Source organism: Hylobates moloch, unplaced genomic scaffold, assembly GCF_009828535.3.
Source record: "Hylobates moloch isolate HMO894 unplaced genomic scaffold, HMol_V3 SCAFFOLD_2, whole genome shotgun sequence".
In the NCBI taxonomy this organism is placed as follows: domain Eukaryota; kingdom Metazoa; phylum Chordata; class Mammalia; order Primates; family Hylobatidae; genus Hylobates; species Hylobates moloch.
In genome coordinates, this window is record NW_026652277.1 from 95,219,287 (window position 1) to 95,236,600 (window position 17,314).

The 17,314-nt window shown below is 38.6% G+C and overlaps 2 protein-coding genes and 1 long non-coding RNA gene across 3 annotated transcripts in view; 1 reads left to right on the forward strand and 2 right to left on the reverse strand.

Annotated features, from left to right (window-relative positions):
• The window catches only part of ADGRB3 (adhesion G protein-coupled receptor B3), a 756,020-nt gene extending 749,335 nt beyond the window's left edge, over nucleotides 1-6,685 (reverse strand). The window contains exons 1-2 of the mRNA XM_032154235.2: nucleotides 6,566-6,685; nucleotides 4,698-5,469 (exon numbers count right to left, since the gene is read on the reverse strand). Of these exons, the coding sequence (XP_032010126.1) occupies nucleotides 4,698-5,454 (757 nt within the window). The 5' untranslated portion in view covers nucleotides 5,455-5,469; nucleotides 6,566-6,685. The remainder of the gene's footprint in view (nucleotides 1-4,697; nucleotides 5,470-6,565) is intronic.
• A 1,471-nt stretch (nucleotides 6,686-8,156) lies between these two features.
• On the reverse strand, nucleotides 8,157-8,234 carry LOC131382811 (uncharacterized). Its single transcript, XM_058435330.1, has one exon. It carries the CDS (start codon nucleotides 8,232-8,234, stop codon nucleotides 8,157-8,159), a length of 78 nt encoding a protein of 25 aa, XP_058291313.1.
• Nucleotides 8,235-9,012: 778 nt separating this feature from the next.
• LOC116469307 (uncharacterized) lies at nucleotides 9,013-17,098 on the forward strand. Its single transcript, XR_004248236.2, has 3 exons — nucleotides 9,013-10,094; nucleotides 13,480-13,558; nucleotides 13,665-17,098. It is a non-coding gene; the product is annotated as an uncharacterized LOC116469307 (long non-coding RNA).
• The last annotated feature ends 216 nt before the right edge of the window (nucleotides 17,099-17,314 follow it).

The window sequence follows — 17,314 nt, forward strand, 5'->3', positions numbered from 1 at the left end:
AATAAAAACAAAGTTTCCAAAACTGCACTGATTTGAAGAGAATATTTTATATTAATGTACTTTAATGTACAAAAACAAAATTTAAAGGGTTGGGTACTAGATACATTAAATACCATATAATGACATCATATAATGAAAAATATATAGAAAAATTATAACTGTTTCAAGTGTAAATGTAATACTTAAATAAAATTCTACTTCACAAAGAAACATTATAAGCAGTTTCAAACATAATGAAAAATACCTCACTGAAAATTTATTTCAGTTACGATAATAGGTTGTAAGAAATCCATGCTTAATGTATGTAGGTCTCATTCTAGAGAGCTACTACACCTTCTACACTCAACAACTTCATTATTAACAGTATTCTTTTGTTTCAATTTTGCTTTGTTCATTCATATTTTCAACCATACACACATGAAATACGGAAATCCTTCTTAAAGTTTCCAACCCAAATTCCCTTTTCTGGTCCCCAGGATTATACTCATTAAGAATTCCATGCACAAAACATCAAGTACTCAGTAGATTCCTAATCAGTAAAGAAATAAATGTTTGCATAATAATAAAAATACCAGAGAAAAGATGTTTTTAAACCAATGTTACCGCCCCTTCCTCTCCACCACACACACACACACACACATGCACACACACACTCTTACACAATTAAAAGTTTCAAATGGTTTTCAAAACTTTGCAGACCCATATAACTGCTATGTAGCATCACATAGTTACTCAAGCCACTTCTCTTCCTTGCCATTCTCCCTACCCAAAAACAAAACAAAAAATCCCTTTAGATTGCAAATATGTGCCTAAAAATGCCAACACATACACACGCAGGCATGAGCTAAAGTCTACACAGGCCTATGGTGAGACTTCCTTTGGGGAGTAGAATATCAAGGATTAGCAAAGGCAGAGTAGAGAGACAAATGAGTGTGTGTGTTCAGATTTCCTGGAATCTATACAGAGATCCCAATTTCCTTTCACATAAGTAGCGCCATTGATGTCAGTAAGAAACAAAGATTCTATTAAGGCTTATTACGTGATTTAGATATCCTGGGGTGGAATTTTTCTGCCAAAACTGTTTTAATCATTTATTATAAATGAAGTGGTAAGAAATAAGATATTTTTATTCCACATTTTATATCTCAGCTATATAGTCCAGAATTATCTTCAGCAACAGAGTCCTATAAACCATAGTAAAGACCTCAGGACAATTAAAGCTGACTTTGTTAATAAATACCAGTCCTTCTCCAGACTTGTACCTAAAAGCTGGTAAACCATAATGTTATTTGAGTTTTTTTTTTAAGTTATAGCCATTATCTGTTAAGAGGTTTTTAAAAAGCTGTCTGAAATAAGACATTTTTATTTGGAAAAAAAAAAGGCCTCATTTTGTTAACTTAGTTGGCTTTCACAGTTTCATATAAAAATTAGGGAAATAACTAAGTTTCTATAATCACATGATACCCCCAAATATGTCAAATATGATCTTAAACAAGAAATTTTAAAAATGTATTCAAATGTAATACTTTAATGAAGCATTAGTCAAATAATTTACTTTGTATGATATATTCAAGATAACATCTGTAATTGTTGGTGTCACTAAAAACAGCAATAGTTTTTTTGCTGTTGTTTTCTGGCTATGAAATTTTTCAGTACATGAATATATTATTAAAGAAGGTTCTAGCATAAATCCTATCTCAAAGTAGGCATCCTACTCCTGAGAGTCTATTGTTTTTCAATACTAAATACCAAATATTATTCCATAATACCAGTGGACACACTCACAATATTCAACATTTGATATATCTTTGCCATCACCATCAGTATTACACAAAACAATCTGGAATCACGTCTACTAAGCGTAAAGACTCTTCGAATTTGTGCCACTTCTATGGTGTAATACATGTTGAAGATATTTCTACTCAAGGCAGGCCTTCTGAGTCAGTATTTATTAGTGAATAAAATAGGAGTCAAAGGAGAGTAATCTTGTATTTATTCCTCTGCTGACTTAAGAGACAACCTTTCTTAATAGGAAATGGAAAACACCAAGTAATATAAAATATAAGTGGAATTTTTAAAACCTAATTTTAAAAGCTGGAATTTCATGTTATCATATAAAATGACACTCTGGAATAAAATGAGATATGAGTAGCACAACTATATGTAATGATTAACCTCAAGCTCTATGTCATTATATGGTAGTTTATTTGAAATGGTATTAAATAATTATTTATTAGTATTTTATATAGCATTAATATCAAATATTGAAGATAGAATATACTTTGCTTAAATTTGATTAAATCAAAGGTCAATAAATTTTCACATTCCTTTCCTACAATGTAGCCTAGCTAAAAAGAGATTATTTAACTGGGGTAAAGAGTGGTACATGTATTTTGTAAGAATTACTTAACAAATGCATCAACTATAATTGTGTCATCAGTAATTACTTATCCTTACCTTTCTGAACTCAGAATACCTAAACAAAGAACACAAATTCAGAATGTACAGAATAGAGACTATGCACTTTTACTGACATAGCATATGTTGCTCCCGTATGATACAAACTTTTTCTAGTTCAACTCTATTAACATCATACTGTACTTTAAATGTAAGTATATTTGTCAGTAAAGGTATTTCTTTTTCATTTTGCCAGTGAATTAATGACAATATACAATTTGTCTTCCACGGTTTATACATCTGCTGTCTAAAATCACTCTTATTTGTCTTCACTTACAAAACAAATGGCTATCTAGTGGCTTCTGTAAATCCCAGCATTATCTTAACCCACATCTCGGGATCGTGATAAAAAAAATCTTTGAAAATCATGCTTAATGTGCACACAACAACTTTGCTTTTGTCACTTACTACCTTTCATATAAAAGAGTCGTGACACTGAATTCACTCTCCACTGTCATCAGTACTCAATTTTACGACAGAAATTTAACCACTGAAGAAACAGATTTTCTAAATTGTATTAAAACAACAGTAAAACAAACAAAAACCAGCTTCCTATGTTAATTGTTTATTAGCCAGGTTGTAACATCACATTTTTTGTGTGTACTGTAGCTTCTTATTCTAGGGGACACTAATTAGTTTTAAATGGTGTTAAATACCATCCCTGCAGTTGCAAATGCTTATCTGGGATTTTTTACTACAGAAAATAACTCCTGTAATTTAAAACCACTTTGTTGTCTTCAGTCACAGCTGATAGTGAAACAATGACCTGCAGAAATCTTTAAGGTTTTCACCCCTCTCTCACTGCCATGAGTCTGCATTCATTTTCTAACAGGTCTTTTCCTCTCCTACCATTGCTCTTCCATAATTCCCATCCCTTAAATTGCAGCCAGCAGAGAAATAGCATTAGGCTATTTAGGTTCTCCATCCCTCCACTTCCCCTTACAAAGCCTTGGCTACCCTTAAAGAAAATTCTCCAGCAACGTGTCAATTTTATATTGGCCACAAAGACAACTTCTGTTGGTTGAGGAAAAGGAAAGAGGGACTGGAGCTTGGCGACTGGAGTTTGGCTGTCCCTTTCCACAGACTGGGATCTTTGTGGCGATCAGAAAACATTTCCTGCATAAGAAATCAACACATTCTCTGGTTGCAGGATTGGGAAGCAAGAACTAATATGTATCAGCAGTGTCCTTAAAGGAGTGGAACACAACATCCATCAACCTTCGAAACAACAAAAGTCGTTTTCTCAAAATATGTCACGCTTTCTTGCATTATTAAACATAATCACAATCTCAAATCCTCTGGTAGCTCCCCCACTGGGGATTGGGTGAAAACTATAAATCATTCCTGTACTTTCTTTTTCTTCCGCATTTCCGTTGCACTTCCTCCCCCTACTTCCCCCCAGCTAGCTCTGAGACGTTCCCTCTCTTAGTGTACATCAACGGGGGACTAAGAAGATAAAGGCAAAAATTCACTCTCAAGAGGCGGATGGGGTCTTAAAGGATCAGTATGTGTTTTCATTGCACCCCTCCACCCCGTCCTCAGGTGACTCCAGAACCAAAAGACCTGGAGAGTTTGCACTTCTAGTGAGTTCCTTCTGACCCAAGAAAGAGCAAGCATGCGAGATTTTTGCGCAAGCACCTCAAATAAAATTCCAGACCAGGAGAGAAGGGGAGGTACCCCTGCCTTCATGTGTCAGGAAGTCATTTGGTCCAAACAGGCAAGCTATTGAGTTTGCACCACCTTTCAGTCAAGATGCCCCAAGATCAAACCTGGAAATGGGTGGGGAGTGAGAGGGAAGGACTCCGTGGGGATAGGAGAGAGGAAGTAAAGTGGATGTTTTGCTGGACTGGAGCAGAAGAGAGATGTCTATAAATCCACTTCACAGGTGGAGCGTGTGTGTGTCACCACGAGGGGCTGCAGCTTGAATAAAGACACCCCTCTCCCTCCTCACCAATCTCTAGTGCAAGCTGGCTCTAGGTTTCTGCATCTTTCTCCTGAAAATTCCACCCGCACTTACAGCGCATGCTGCTGAGCTATCCAGTCCTCACCGCCCTATCTCTAAAACCTTGAAACCTAAAACTAGTTCAAGAGACCTTTATCAGTGAATAGCACAAATAAAATGAATCCAAAAGTGACAATAAAGGATAAATAATTAGGCCTGTGTGTTGAAACAGCACGTTTTAACTCCATCCCCCAAAAGTGCTCCCCCGCTCACCTTCCCCTCTCCTTTCGCCACTTACCTTCTTTGGGTGGTCGCTTGGCCTCCCTGGTAAGATTGCAGACTTGGGTGGTTTGCAGCTCCTGGGTCAGGCAGCCCTCTGTCTGCTCATTCAGGGGTAACACCACGTTATTTAACAAAACCAGCGACTGGTCGTCGATCCCCCACTCTCCCAAATGCTGAGGGCAGGTGCATTTTGTATACATGATCCCACATGATTCTGTTCTCCCATTTTCTGATTTTAAGCAGCTCTCCAACCAAGTACATAATACATGGCAACCAAACTGGCTTGGGCTGACCTTGTTCAATACCAAAAACTCAAAAAAAGATTTCTGATCTTCTTGCCTTTTTTTCTGTAATCCTGGGAAATCAGTTGGAAATACCCGACGTATTTGAATAAAATTTTTATCATACTGTAGAAAAACGAAAGCATTCTTGGAATTGCAGAGTTGCATTATAGAATGATTCTTTCTTAAAAGATCCTTTATTTTTTCATGGGAAAAATGATCAAACTGATAAGCCAGGAGTGAAAAGTTAGAGCAGCTAAGGTCCTTTTTGGAAAATTTCAGGTAAATGCTATATTTGGTTGGATCTGGATTTTCCAGCGTCCAAGTGCAGTTTGTAAAGTTTTTAGGAAACATTTCACTTACAGAATACGATCCATAAATGACTCCCTTCACCAAAGTTGAACACCAGAAGTCTTGGGCAGCATTAAATCCAAACATAACCAGGAGATAGGTGGAAAATATATAAATCAGCAGGTTACGAACAGCCTTCATCCTATGTCATTTGGCCTGTAAAAATGGCAATGAAAGTAAAATGCAAGTAGGAGTCTACGTGCATTGAGAAAATAAACTCCTTTCAATATTACAGCCAGCTGTTTTCAAGATTTCAGTAAAAAGCCCTTTTTAAAAGAAGGGCAGGTAATTTTTATTTTATAACACAGGAAAATTATCTGTTGCTGTGTGAACAGCGCCCTCATGTGGCCATTCACAATGGCCAAATTTGCAACATTCAATTTAAAAATAACATTTAATAGATTATTAATAGGAATGCCCTAACTTATCTACTAGGATATCCTCCACGTCCATTATCATTCTATCGAATGAAAAGGGAAAACATGGAGTTTTAAAACGTCACAATGTAAATGTTAATTGTCGAAATAGTATTAATCAGTCTATAGTCTATACAACCTTTTCTCTCTCTGTCCTCTGCCTGCGGTAAACACCATCATACAAAATCTAATCTGATAATCTGCGAACAGCTGTCATCACATTATTTCTCTTCTCTTAAATGTGAAAAGTAATGATGATAAATTATGGGCACAATTTTAAAAGCACAAATGATAATTTATTACAGATGGAACATCATCTCCCAAATGCCCCACTTGCCTTTGCAGGGGCCACCATGTGAACTGCTCAGAAATTCCTTTGCAAAAACATGGGCATTCATGTGGATTAGTTAATTTTAAAACCATCATTTGAGAAAGGGCATAGATGGATAAATACATAGGGGAGACTTGTTCAACATCACCACTGAGAACCAGGATTTAAGGCAGTCATTTCAATGTGACATGCCCTTTTGGGATACATAAAGTGGATCACTATATTAGTATCTGTATCCAAAGGTGATATCAGTTAAAAAAAAAAAATCCAGAACCATAGTAATTGAGCTGGTTTCAGTCTTTTAATTTTTGAAAAATTATCTTATCAACTGTAATTTAAGGCTTACACATGGTAATAAAATACATTAGCATTTTTGTTCCTAGCAGATTTCAATTATTGAATTGCTCCCTTTCCAACAACAACTCCAAAGCTCCTCTTTTCTTTTCTTTTTTTTTTAATTTTAACCCTGGCTTTGGATAATAAAGTAGTCCTTAGTTATATTTACCTCTGTAAGTTGTTATCCAAAAATAACTTGAATATTTTTCAGCTTTAACCTTTAAGAAGTTATTTCTTAGAATAAATGACACTGCTTTTTGTTTGTTTGTTTGTTTGTTTAGCCTTTGAGCTGATAAAAGTGATGCCAAGTTAATTTTAAAAGTCTTTAGGCTGCAGTCTCTTCCACTGTTCTGTAAACAGAGACAGACATACAGACATATAGATAGTTAAGAGTTTTCATGCCTTTGCCTGGGTCTTCTCTGAACCAAAGGATAAAACCCTCTTCCTTCCCATTGCATAACACACACCAACGCATGCACACCAAATACAGTGACCGAAGTCCCTGAAGATAGACCTGCATTTTCCAGATTATAATTCCAATTCTATGTCTTGATATGGGCAAACACAGCCCCAACTCTAAATCTCTATATAGCAGCAGTTTAAAATAACATCAGAACTGCTGGGACCATCAAAACAGTGTTCTCTGTTTCAAGCAAATAGCTCAATGAATAATGGATTTTCTTCATGAGAAAATAAAGCCAATGAGCACTTAAAGGTTAAAAAAAAACACAGAGAAAGTTGTAAGAAATTCTGGAAATAATTTCCCTTTTTTTTTATTTTTTGGTGTTGCACTTTGCAGGCAATGCAGGTCTGCGCAGTGTTCTTCAGGATAGAGTGTAGGCGTTGAGAGCCAATGTGACAATAAGTGTCTAAATTAGGAATTCCATCCATGAAAGGGGACTTCATTTTATAATCAGGAACTCAAAAAGAGGTCGTATGTCTTTTCCTAGTGAAATTGGTACTTTCGCTTCCATTTATTTGACAGTGCATGTCTGCAATGCTGTGCTCATCAATGATCAGAAAGAGTGAGGAAATAGCTCTGAATTCACTTTAATGCCTGCTCAAGAGAGCGCACTCAATATAATGCTCTTTATTTTTAATCAGTCTGGAGTACAGAGTCTTGTTTTGTTCTAAATAATAAAAAATAAATCCTTACCCTCACCCCCCTCTGGACTGCAGGGCCCGTTCAAAAAGCCCTATTTCCCTCTTAAAGAAGGGGTGGGGGCGGGGGGAAAGGCTGGCCACGGAGGTGTCAAGGATGTTTTATTTATTTATTTATTTATCTCTTGCTGAGAAGCAAACCAGCATTGAGTTTAGCTATTCTCAAAACTGATTTTCTGGGTGACACTTTAGTTTAGTCGAACATAGACGGCGCCATCACTCCACAGATTTTTTCCCCCAATAGAAGACCCACTGCCTTCTCTTAACTTCCTTTTAACCTAAAATTTTTCCCCTCATAAAATTACCCCAATCACACAAAACTGCCAGATTTTCTAGGTCTCTCTGCTTATTCCTTCTGATCCAGCACATCTCTTGAAAACCAGACTTCTCTAACTTTTCAACTGCGGCGTTTAAGTAAATGCAGACAGTCGGATCTGCTCACAGCCTCCCCATCCGCCAGCAACAGCCTTTCCTTTCATTTTCCTCCCTTCGCAAACGTTAAGCCCAAAGCTCCACGGTGGCGACCCCCGGCAGAGAAAAGGTGACCCCTGGACCCCCTTCCTTACCTTCCACTCCGAAAGCTCAGGGAGGCTCTTGCTCTAAGACACCAGCACAGGCACGCGTCCCAGCAACAGTGACGGAGAGACTCCCCTTCGGTCCCAATCACCGTTGCCCATTTTCCCCGGCTCAGCTTCCAAAATCAGGATTTATTTTTAAAAATGCACACATACGAAAAGCAAAAGGTGGGGGGTGGGAGCCAAAGGGGGGTCGATGAAAGAGAGAAAAAAAAAAAAAGCCACCAGGAGCCCAGAACCTTGCGCCGTATCCAACTGAATCCAACCTCCAAACCGAGGAGGGCTAAAGGGAGGGAGAAGCCCCTCCAAGGGAGACTCTAAGGAACCCCCCAAAATGTAAGTGGCTTAAGAGCGAAGATTTGTTTCATAAAAGCTACCCCCAACAAACCAATTAGCCAAGAAGCAAAGAAAGCGCTGAGACGAGAAGTGACCGGCGGCGGCGGCGGCGGCTGCTATGGCAGATTTGTTGGGGCGGTGGGTTTATTACAGGAGTATTCGTGGTCGGATCGGAAGGCTCAAGCTTATGCTTTTTCCTCTTTCCGCTTTCCTCCCTCCTCCTCCTCCTCCCCCCTGCAGGTACTGACGGACGGACGGCGACTAAGGAGAGGGGGGAAAAAATCCTTGGCTGGTGATGTCGGAAAGCTGTTTGAATGCCCAGCGAGGAGGGAGGCGCGAGAGGGAGCGAGATAGTAAAGCTCTGTCTCGGGTGTGCGCGCCGGCGCGCGGTGCTCGCTCTCCCTTGGGCGCGCGCGCGGGGGGGTGCGCGTGTCCCAGGAGCGCGTCCGCGTGGCGGCCTCCCGCGTGCTCCTGTGCGCGCGCGTCCCGGATGCCGCGCGCCCCTCTTTTGCGCAGCTGCGGTGCGCCCAGCCTCCCGCCAGAGGCTCGGCTCGCGCGGCGCGGCGCGGCCGCTGCGACTTCCTGGAGTTCTGCCTGCCGGGGGCGCGGGCGGGTGTGTGAGAGAGACGGCGAGGGGAGTCGCGGGGTGGGAGAGGAGGGAGTCCCGGCGGGAGGGCGGGGGAGAGGCTGGCGGGAGGGGGGCTCCACGGAGCTCCAGCCAAGGGCGCGGTGCGCCTGCACGTCACGGCTACTCAAACCCAAGCACGTCCCGAAAGCGGTATTTTCTGCGTCTGGGAGGTTTTTGCATCCTCAGTTCCCACCGCTGGGGCTGGCGGCGACCAACTGTAAGAGAAACTCACTGGGAGGCGAGGCAGGGGGGTGCGGAGGATGGGAAGGCGACTCTGAAGGGTGGGAAGTGAATGCTGGACTTGATCGTCTTTCTCTGTCTTTCAGCGCAGACCTGTCGCAGCCAGAGAGCTGTTATTTCAGAACCGGGATTCAGGATTGATCCAGTCCGCAGCGGAGGGGGCACATCCCACCTCCCGAGCTGCTGAATGTCTCTGGCTGGAACAATAGTATTTTTTTCTCTGCGAGGCTGCAATTAACATCTTATTTGTTCTGGCTCCATACAGGCTTTGTCAGGATCGCGGTGCGGCGACCGAGGTTGGGCTCTTGCATTGCTTTCTGCTTGGCAATGGAATCATGGTTTCGGGGTCTAAACTTTTATTTCGTTTTGTAGTCTTAATGTATCTGATTCTTTTTCAAGTTTCCCTAGTTACAGGTTTGGGGACGGGGTGGGAAGAAACGAGAAAAGGGGTGAAGAGAAACAACCAGATTATATAGAAAGGGAAAAGGGATGTTTCCCCACCTTTTAATCTATCTATCTATCTGCCTGTCTATCTATCACTTATCTATCAGTCATTTTGCCTCCTGGACAGTTGGCTGACGAAGTGTCCGATAAACCAGCTTCAGATACATGCTACAAAAGGTCATTCGCCTCCTGATTATGCTTCTACTTGTAAACGCAGTTGGTGGTTTGCAAAACAAGTGCTAAAATAGTGCAGTGATGTGGTGGGAGGAAACCCTAATGGGCAATTCATATAAAGTGCTGGAATCTTCGTAAGGGTGAGTTTCTCAAGCGGCAGGTGAAGTTGAATAAAGCAGTTTTCCATCATGTGTTCCCCTCACTCTTTTGCATTTTTTTCTCTCCCCTGGGGCGATTATAGATAGCCAAGAACACCATTTTAAAAGAGATTGATAGTGAAAACAGGAAGATGTTTATGGTCTTTTTTCAACTGGAGTTGTTTGAATATTAAAATTGGTCCTTTACTTCTTAATACATATTAATAGAGTGACCCTCTTCAAGGCTTTCCCTTCTTAAAAGAGTGCCTGGGATAAACACTCTGTAAGGGAAACAGTTAATAATTCCCCAGCAGGCTTTAACTATTTTCCCAGTAACAAATCACCGGCAAGAGAGCAGCCTGGGTGGCATTTTGGTTTTGTGTCATTTTGGTTCTTTACAATATTTTTTATTCATTTAAGGAAATGTTAAAAGGAAACAATTAGGGTTTATGTCCAGAACAGATTTTGAAACACCGTTTAAGCAAACATATTTTCTTTTAAAAACAAAGAACGTTGAGCAACACAAAGGAGAAAAACATTTTATTTCAACTTCCCTAGAGATCGTAATTATGATTTTTGCAAGGCAAGTTGGTCAGTTCTGTTACTTTATCCAGAGGAAAAAAAAAAAAAAAATGACAAATGTGGAATAAAAATGGAGGAAAAAAATGCTTTGGATGGTTTATACATAAAAAGGAAAGAATGTAATGTAAGGTTCAGTTATACCTCTATTTTGCATCTAGTGATTTATCATATTGTAACACTGTGATTTTGATGTTTCTTAGAAATTCTTAAAGTCATGACACAGTGGCATAAGAATAACAGCTGAAAGGGACAATTTAAAAGCCTTAATCCTAAATGGAAAGGATCACTTACTCCCAAGATCATTTATATTCAAGTAGAAGTCAGGGCAGGGTCAGAAAAGAAAGCCATCCTTAATAAAGCGCTTCACCCTTCACATTGTTTCTCATCACCTTCATAAATTGCAGGCCACTGAGCTGGCCTGATGATGATCCTGCTGAGATATATTTATAGCAGATGATTTGAGGATGATAACTACACCAAGCAAGACACTGTCTCCAGTAACCCCAGCCTCGTCTCACTTCCTTAGGGGATTATAATAAAGAATCACAAAAAGAACCCTATATGGACAGACTGGTCTCTGGACACTAACAACAGCACAATCCAAAGGCAAAGCAAGGAGGAACCACCTTCTTTCATGTCTGCAAGATGCTCCATATGAAAGCATTGCTGACATGTTGCCCAACAGCAAAAAGAGAGCAGCAGTTTACACACCCTCAGCTCTCTGTCCTTTCCTTTCTATTGACGTTGGTCCACTTTTATGACTGAATACATATTAAAATCACCATTTCAAATTATAATTATCTGCTTTCATTGGTCTCTTTCACAAGTCTATGTCTATATTTATGTTTATATATAAAAACACATACACATATTTTATACATACATATGTATATGTATGCACACATTTGTAAGTACACACACGTGTGTGTGTATATATATGTATATGATATGTATATGTGTATTTCAGTTGATACACATATATTTGGGAAGTTTCACTACATTGCTTTGTATTTCTCTTTTATAAAGTAATGCATTTAATTCCAAAACTACCAGATTAATTGTATAAATTGATTATTAAATAAGTTTCCTTGATGATTTACAGAAGAACTATTGAGAGGTCAGTGTTAGCACATCAAAATATAGACTGGTATGGCATTTTAAATTGACCCAAGTATCTAATATTAAAGCCTTTCAAATTTATCTCTCCTATTATTATTTTATTAAGATTACTTTGGAATGATGAGGTTATAAGTGTGATTTATCTCTATTTTTCATCTTTTTGTCTGTATGTGCTAAGTTTAGTCCCTCCACTTTGAGAATAACCCTATAATCCAGGATCATTGCTTAAAATTCAGTATCATTTGCAGAATTCTCATACTCAAATAAGAATGTTTCTAGGATATGTTTACTCAATTTTAGAAAGTGTTTTCTTTCTCTCATAGTTTTTCTGATATCACTATGTTATCACATTCTAAATTCTGTAACTTGTTATTTTCAGTAAGGCTTTAAGAAGCATGGATAGGTTTGTAGGTTATTTCTTGTTAAATATGCCTTAATTTTTTAGTATTTAGTATTAGTATTTAGTTTTTAGTATTTAGTATCTCCCATATATATATATATATGCACACATATATATATGTACACATATATAAGTACACATATACATATACACACATGTACACATACATATATACACACACATATATATATACACACACACAAAGCTTTGGAATGTTAATTAAATGATCAAAATATTATAAGATTACATTATTATCAGTACTTATCCTTAAAATTAGCATATTTACTATAAACTGAAACAACCTCTTCTTCTCTGTCTCCTCCTGATTATTATTATTATTTTATTATTATTAAAACAGGAAGTCTGTCAGGAACCAAGCTGTATATCCTGTAGTCTCTATGTAAAAAACAAATTGGTCATTTTCTACCTGGACATCCCGGAATAGAAAGTACATTGAAGTACTAAAAAATAAAGGGATAGACTTAGGGTTAAGGGAGATGTCATAGAACAGCTATCCTGGGTTAGTTCAAGTGTAGTCCTATTCCATGCTAGGCAAAGTCAAGGTTACAAAAACCCCAGTTGCATCAGGTTTCCATTTTTTATCATTATTTCCCTATACAACGATACAAGTTAAAAAAATCGGTAAATGCTTTTGGGCATCAACTTTCAAGGTTTCTTTCGTGATATTAAGGAAATGCTGTAAGTAGGTAACACATAATGTCACATTTGTGTGCTGTAGAAGTATCTTGGAAAATACGGACTTTAAAAGCTCAAAATATGTGTTTGCAATCGAACATACATTCACCCCCAAATTTGTCCTTTTTCAGCTAGTTATTTTTTCATAGAAAGTTACTAACACCATTATCTTTAATCTCTGAAATTTCAATTATACTAGAAATCAAGATTCTTCATTTTTACTCACAAAACTGACACTAAGTATATACCTCATTAAGGACAAGAAGCTATGAATTCTCTGGACTTCAGTTATCTCACAGAAAAGAGCTTGATTGAATAATGTCTAAGGCTCTTCCTGACATATTCTAAATAACAGAAGGTGTCTCACAAGAAATGGAAGCAATGAGAGAAAAATGCAATTAAATCCTAGACTAGAAAGAATCACAATTTTTCCACTCACAGGTTGGAAATGCCTCTCTATTCTATCACAATTTTGAAAACCTCCATAGTTTTACTAGCTTTGCCTTTCTCCCTTGCTATCATCTGCTGAGGTACAGACAGTCCTTTCCATTTTTATTCCTCTCCCACTCTAATAATTTTTTTCTTTGACAGAAGTCCCACTTTACCATTAATGATGACAATAACTAAAGCTGCCAGGAACAGCACGTCTGCTGCCCTTTATCAGCACCAGGTATTGAAGTCTATGGACTACCTATTATTTCTGAACATTTATTCATGTTCAGTCCTGTTTCTACCAATTCTGATCCACTTATCTCCACCATTTCTCTTCCTGGAAGATTCTCTCATTTTGCCTTCTGGATCTCCATGCTCTTTCACACCAACAAACAAGAGGAAGTATATTCTCTACCCACTTCCTTGACTGAAGCCTGCTTCTTTATGAAGACATGACGTCTCTTCTAACCATGTCAAACAGATGCAATTTATGTGTATGCTGCTTCCATACCCTGATTAAATGGGTCAGTGGCAGAATCAGTATCCTTACTCTCCCCTTTGGTTTCAAATATTTACTCCTCATTTCATTTCATGCCCACCTTTCTGTAGAGATCAAGTCATCTGCCTTTGCAGCTTTACCTCTTCCTCCAGGTTATATTTTCCATTCATGGAATCTTTTAGCTGCTGGCTTGCAGTTTTCCTGTCTACCTGACTTCCATTCCTCTTCTCATGGCTTCAGCTCCCATGTAGATGTCTTATCCTGACACACTAGCTTCTCCATTCTATTTCTGTGTGTGTGTGTGTGTGTTTTTCCTACTAGTTCAAACACATTTCCCTATGGTCTTTAACTAAAAAGTCTAACCAGTGACTAAACTGCTTCCAGTATTTAAAATTTAATGTTTCAATTCTCTAATTACAACCTTCTGCTTTTATAAACTCACCTCCTAAGTAACCACATGGAATCAAGTCTTTCACAAAATTCAGGTCTTTTTTATATTATTAGTCATCCCCACCAATTTCTGCTCTTATCTTTACTTTCCTCCTTATACTCTATGGTAAGCAGCCTCTAACATGGACCCTAATGATCCCTACTTCCTGATATGTGTGTCCTTGTGTAATTGTCTCTCTCTTGAATGTGGGCTAGATTTAGAAATTTGCTTTTATCAAACAGAATATGGTAGTAGCAATGGGATGTTAAGATATAAAATGACTGTGTTTTCCATCTCGGGAGCTCCTTTACTCTTCCTTAGAGCATTTGTTTGCCAGTAAGCCAGGTGCCATGTTGTGATACAGTCCTAAATAGAGAAGTCCATGTGAGTTTGGCCTTCTGAGGCCTGTCAAAAGACACATGAGTGAGCTCAGAAGTGGAAGCTGCCTCATTCAAGTCTTGAGAGGACTGCAGCCCAGCCAACATCTTGGTTGCCGGCTTCGTGACAGGCTTGAGCCAGAATCAAGCAGCTAAGCTGCTTCTGTATTCCTGACCTACAGACACTATAGATCAGGAATGTTTGTGGCTTCCAACTGCTAAATTTGGGGATAATTTGTTATGCAAATGTAGGTAACTAATGTATATCCCATGGATTTCACGCCCATTGTTATAATAATTTACTTACAACAATCTTCAGCTATTTACTACATTTTCCTGGCTGGATCACCATGTTTACTGTGATGGACAACTGCCTTTCCTGATCTAGGACCTATGCAGCAGAGCATTACTGAAGAAATTCACACCCTCAGGCAGTTAGATGTCCCTGTAAAGTTATAGTCACCAGGTTCTCACGATCTCACCACACAGACTGTTACTTATAAGCTCCCTTTCTTATTACACCCTATGAATATTTTGTAACTTTTCTTTGATCATTAAAAATGCTTCTCCTCAACTTTTGAATGATAAGTGATAACCTTTTATCATTCATTATTTATAAAACAGATGTGATTAGATGGAAAATACCTTATATTCATTAAACTGACTGTGCCTTCACCCATTTTCTCCTGTCTTCCCTATCTAAGAAGCAGTCCCCTCCACAGGTAACTTGGATCTTACTTCTATTGGCTCTCACACCAATAATCTCTCCCTCTCTCCTGGACCACTTCCATCAGCATACATATTTTATAGCAATACTACCCGTCTAAAAACTTCTGATCAACAACCTGTTTCTCAGATACCCTTCATAACGAATCTTTTTTTAAAAAGCAATCACATTCAGTTCACTTCCTCACTTCCCTCTCATTTCTCAGCTCAATCCATTCTGGCTTCCACCCCCACAATTCCACTGAAAAAATTCTTGTCAAAAATCACTAAAGACCTTCATGTTGCCAAGTTAAAGGGATAAATGTTTTTCTCATCTTACTCTAACTTTCAGCAGCATTTTAAATGCAATGCCCTCGTTTTGGAAACCACTTTTATTTTCGTTTCTGTTTTATCATACTCTCCCAGATGTACTTTTACATCACTGATCACTGTGAAGACACTGAGACACTTCTCAGTGCCTTTTGCTTGTTCTTCTTCCACATTAACTTGAAATGCTGACTGCTTTAGAGATTAAATATTGGATGTACTTCCCTTATTTCTCTACCACCTCCCCTTTGGTGATCTAATCCACTCCCTAATATTGAATAATAGGGAGTGAATAATCCACTCCCTAATAAGTATGTATATGTACATACATGCATACACACATGAACAGACACCCCATGTATATTCCTTTAACAAGGATATCTCCTCTGAGCTCTAGATTTTTAAATAATCAACTGCCGTGATTTATATCTCTACTAAATATGCCTCACAGTCATCTCAGATTTGGGGTAATTAAAGGAAAATTCCTGATTACTCCAAAGAAATGTGCTCTTCCCTCAGTCTTTCTGTTTCAGGAAATGGCATCCCTATCCACCTAGTTATTCCATTGGCAAACATGGAAATCATACCTGCTGCTAATTTTCTATCACTCTACATCTAATCCCCTGACAAATATTGCCTGTTCCACTTTGTAGAAGTTTCCTAGGGCTGCCATAATAAAATTTCACAATGTGGGTGGTTTAAGCAACAGAAAATTATTTTTTTTCACAGTTTTGGAGGCTAGGTGTCTCAAATCAAGGTCCATATTGGATTGGTTCCTCTGGGGCCTCTTTCTCTGGCTTGCACATGGCTGCCATCTTGCTGCCTCTTCAGATGGGGTTGGGGTGTGCAGAGATGGGCACAATTCAGCTCATGATATAACTTCAATACATAGATGTCACACCTAACCAGTTCTTTCTTTTTTCACTGTTATCTTTTGTGTGTGTGTGTGTGTGAAGTACGTAGTTTTTGCTTAGTCTCTTCTACCTGGCATTCAATATTCTTTGTTAATCTATCTCTAATAAGTTATACTTCAAAAATGTATCCCTTTAAAATCAAATGGAAAAACATTTTAATTCCAGGTACTTCTCACATAGCACAAATAATAAAATCCAAACTTTTAATCATGACCGGCAGTGCCCTACCTCATCTGATTCTTGCTCCCCTCTCTAACTTCATCTTGTGCCACACTTCTGCTTACATATAATGCCCAAGCTACATTCACCTTTTTCTGAGTCACGAGGATGCTACATTTTTATCTCCTTACAATCTTCCAGCGTCAGGATCATTCTACCTGGAATACACTTCCCCTTTTCTACTGCTAGGAGAAACTTTATAGGCCTGAACTGCCCGCTTCTCATGCCTCAGATTTCATCTTGAAAATTCCCTTTTCAGAGCTTTTTAAATTTTTTTTTTAACCACCCAATCTATGGTGCTCTCTCCTTGTGTTCTCTTTCAAGGTACTTATCTGTTTTTTTTTTTTTTTTTCTTTTTTACTCAGATATATACTTTAAGTTCTGGGATACATGTGCAGACATGCAGGTTTGTTACATAGATATACACATGTGAATGTTCTCACTCGTAAGTGGGAGTTGAACAATGAGAACACATGGACACAGGGAGGGGAACATCACACACTGGGGCCTGTTTTATACTAGT

Bases quoted from the DNA above. Each gene is read 5' to 3' on its own strand.
- LOC131382811 (XM_058435330.1), bottom strand. From the start codon at position 8,234: ATGGGCAACGGTGATTGGGACCGAAGGGGAGTCTCTCCGTCACTGTTG.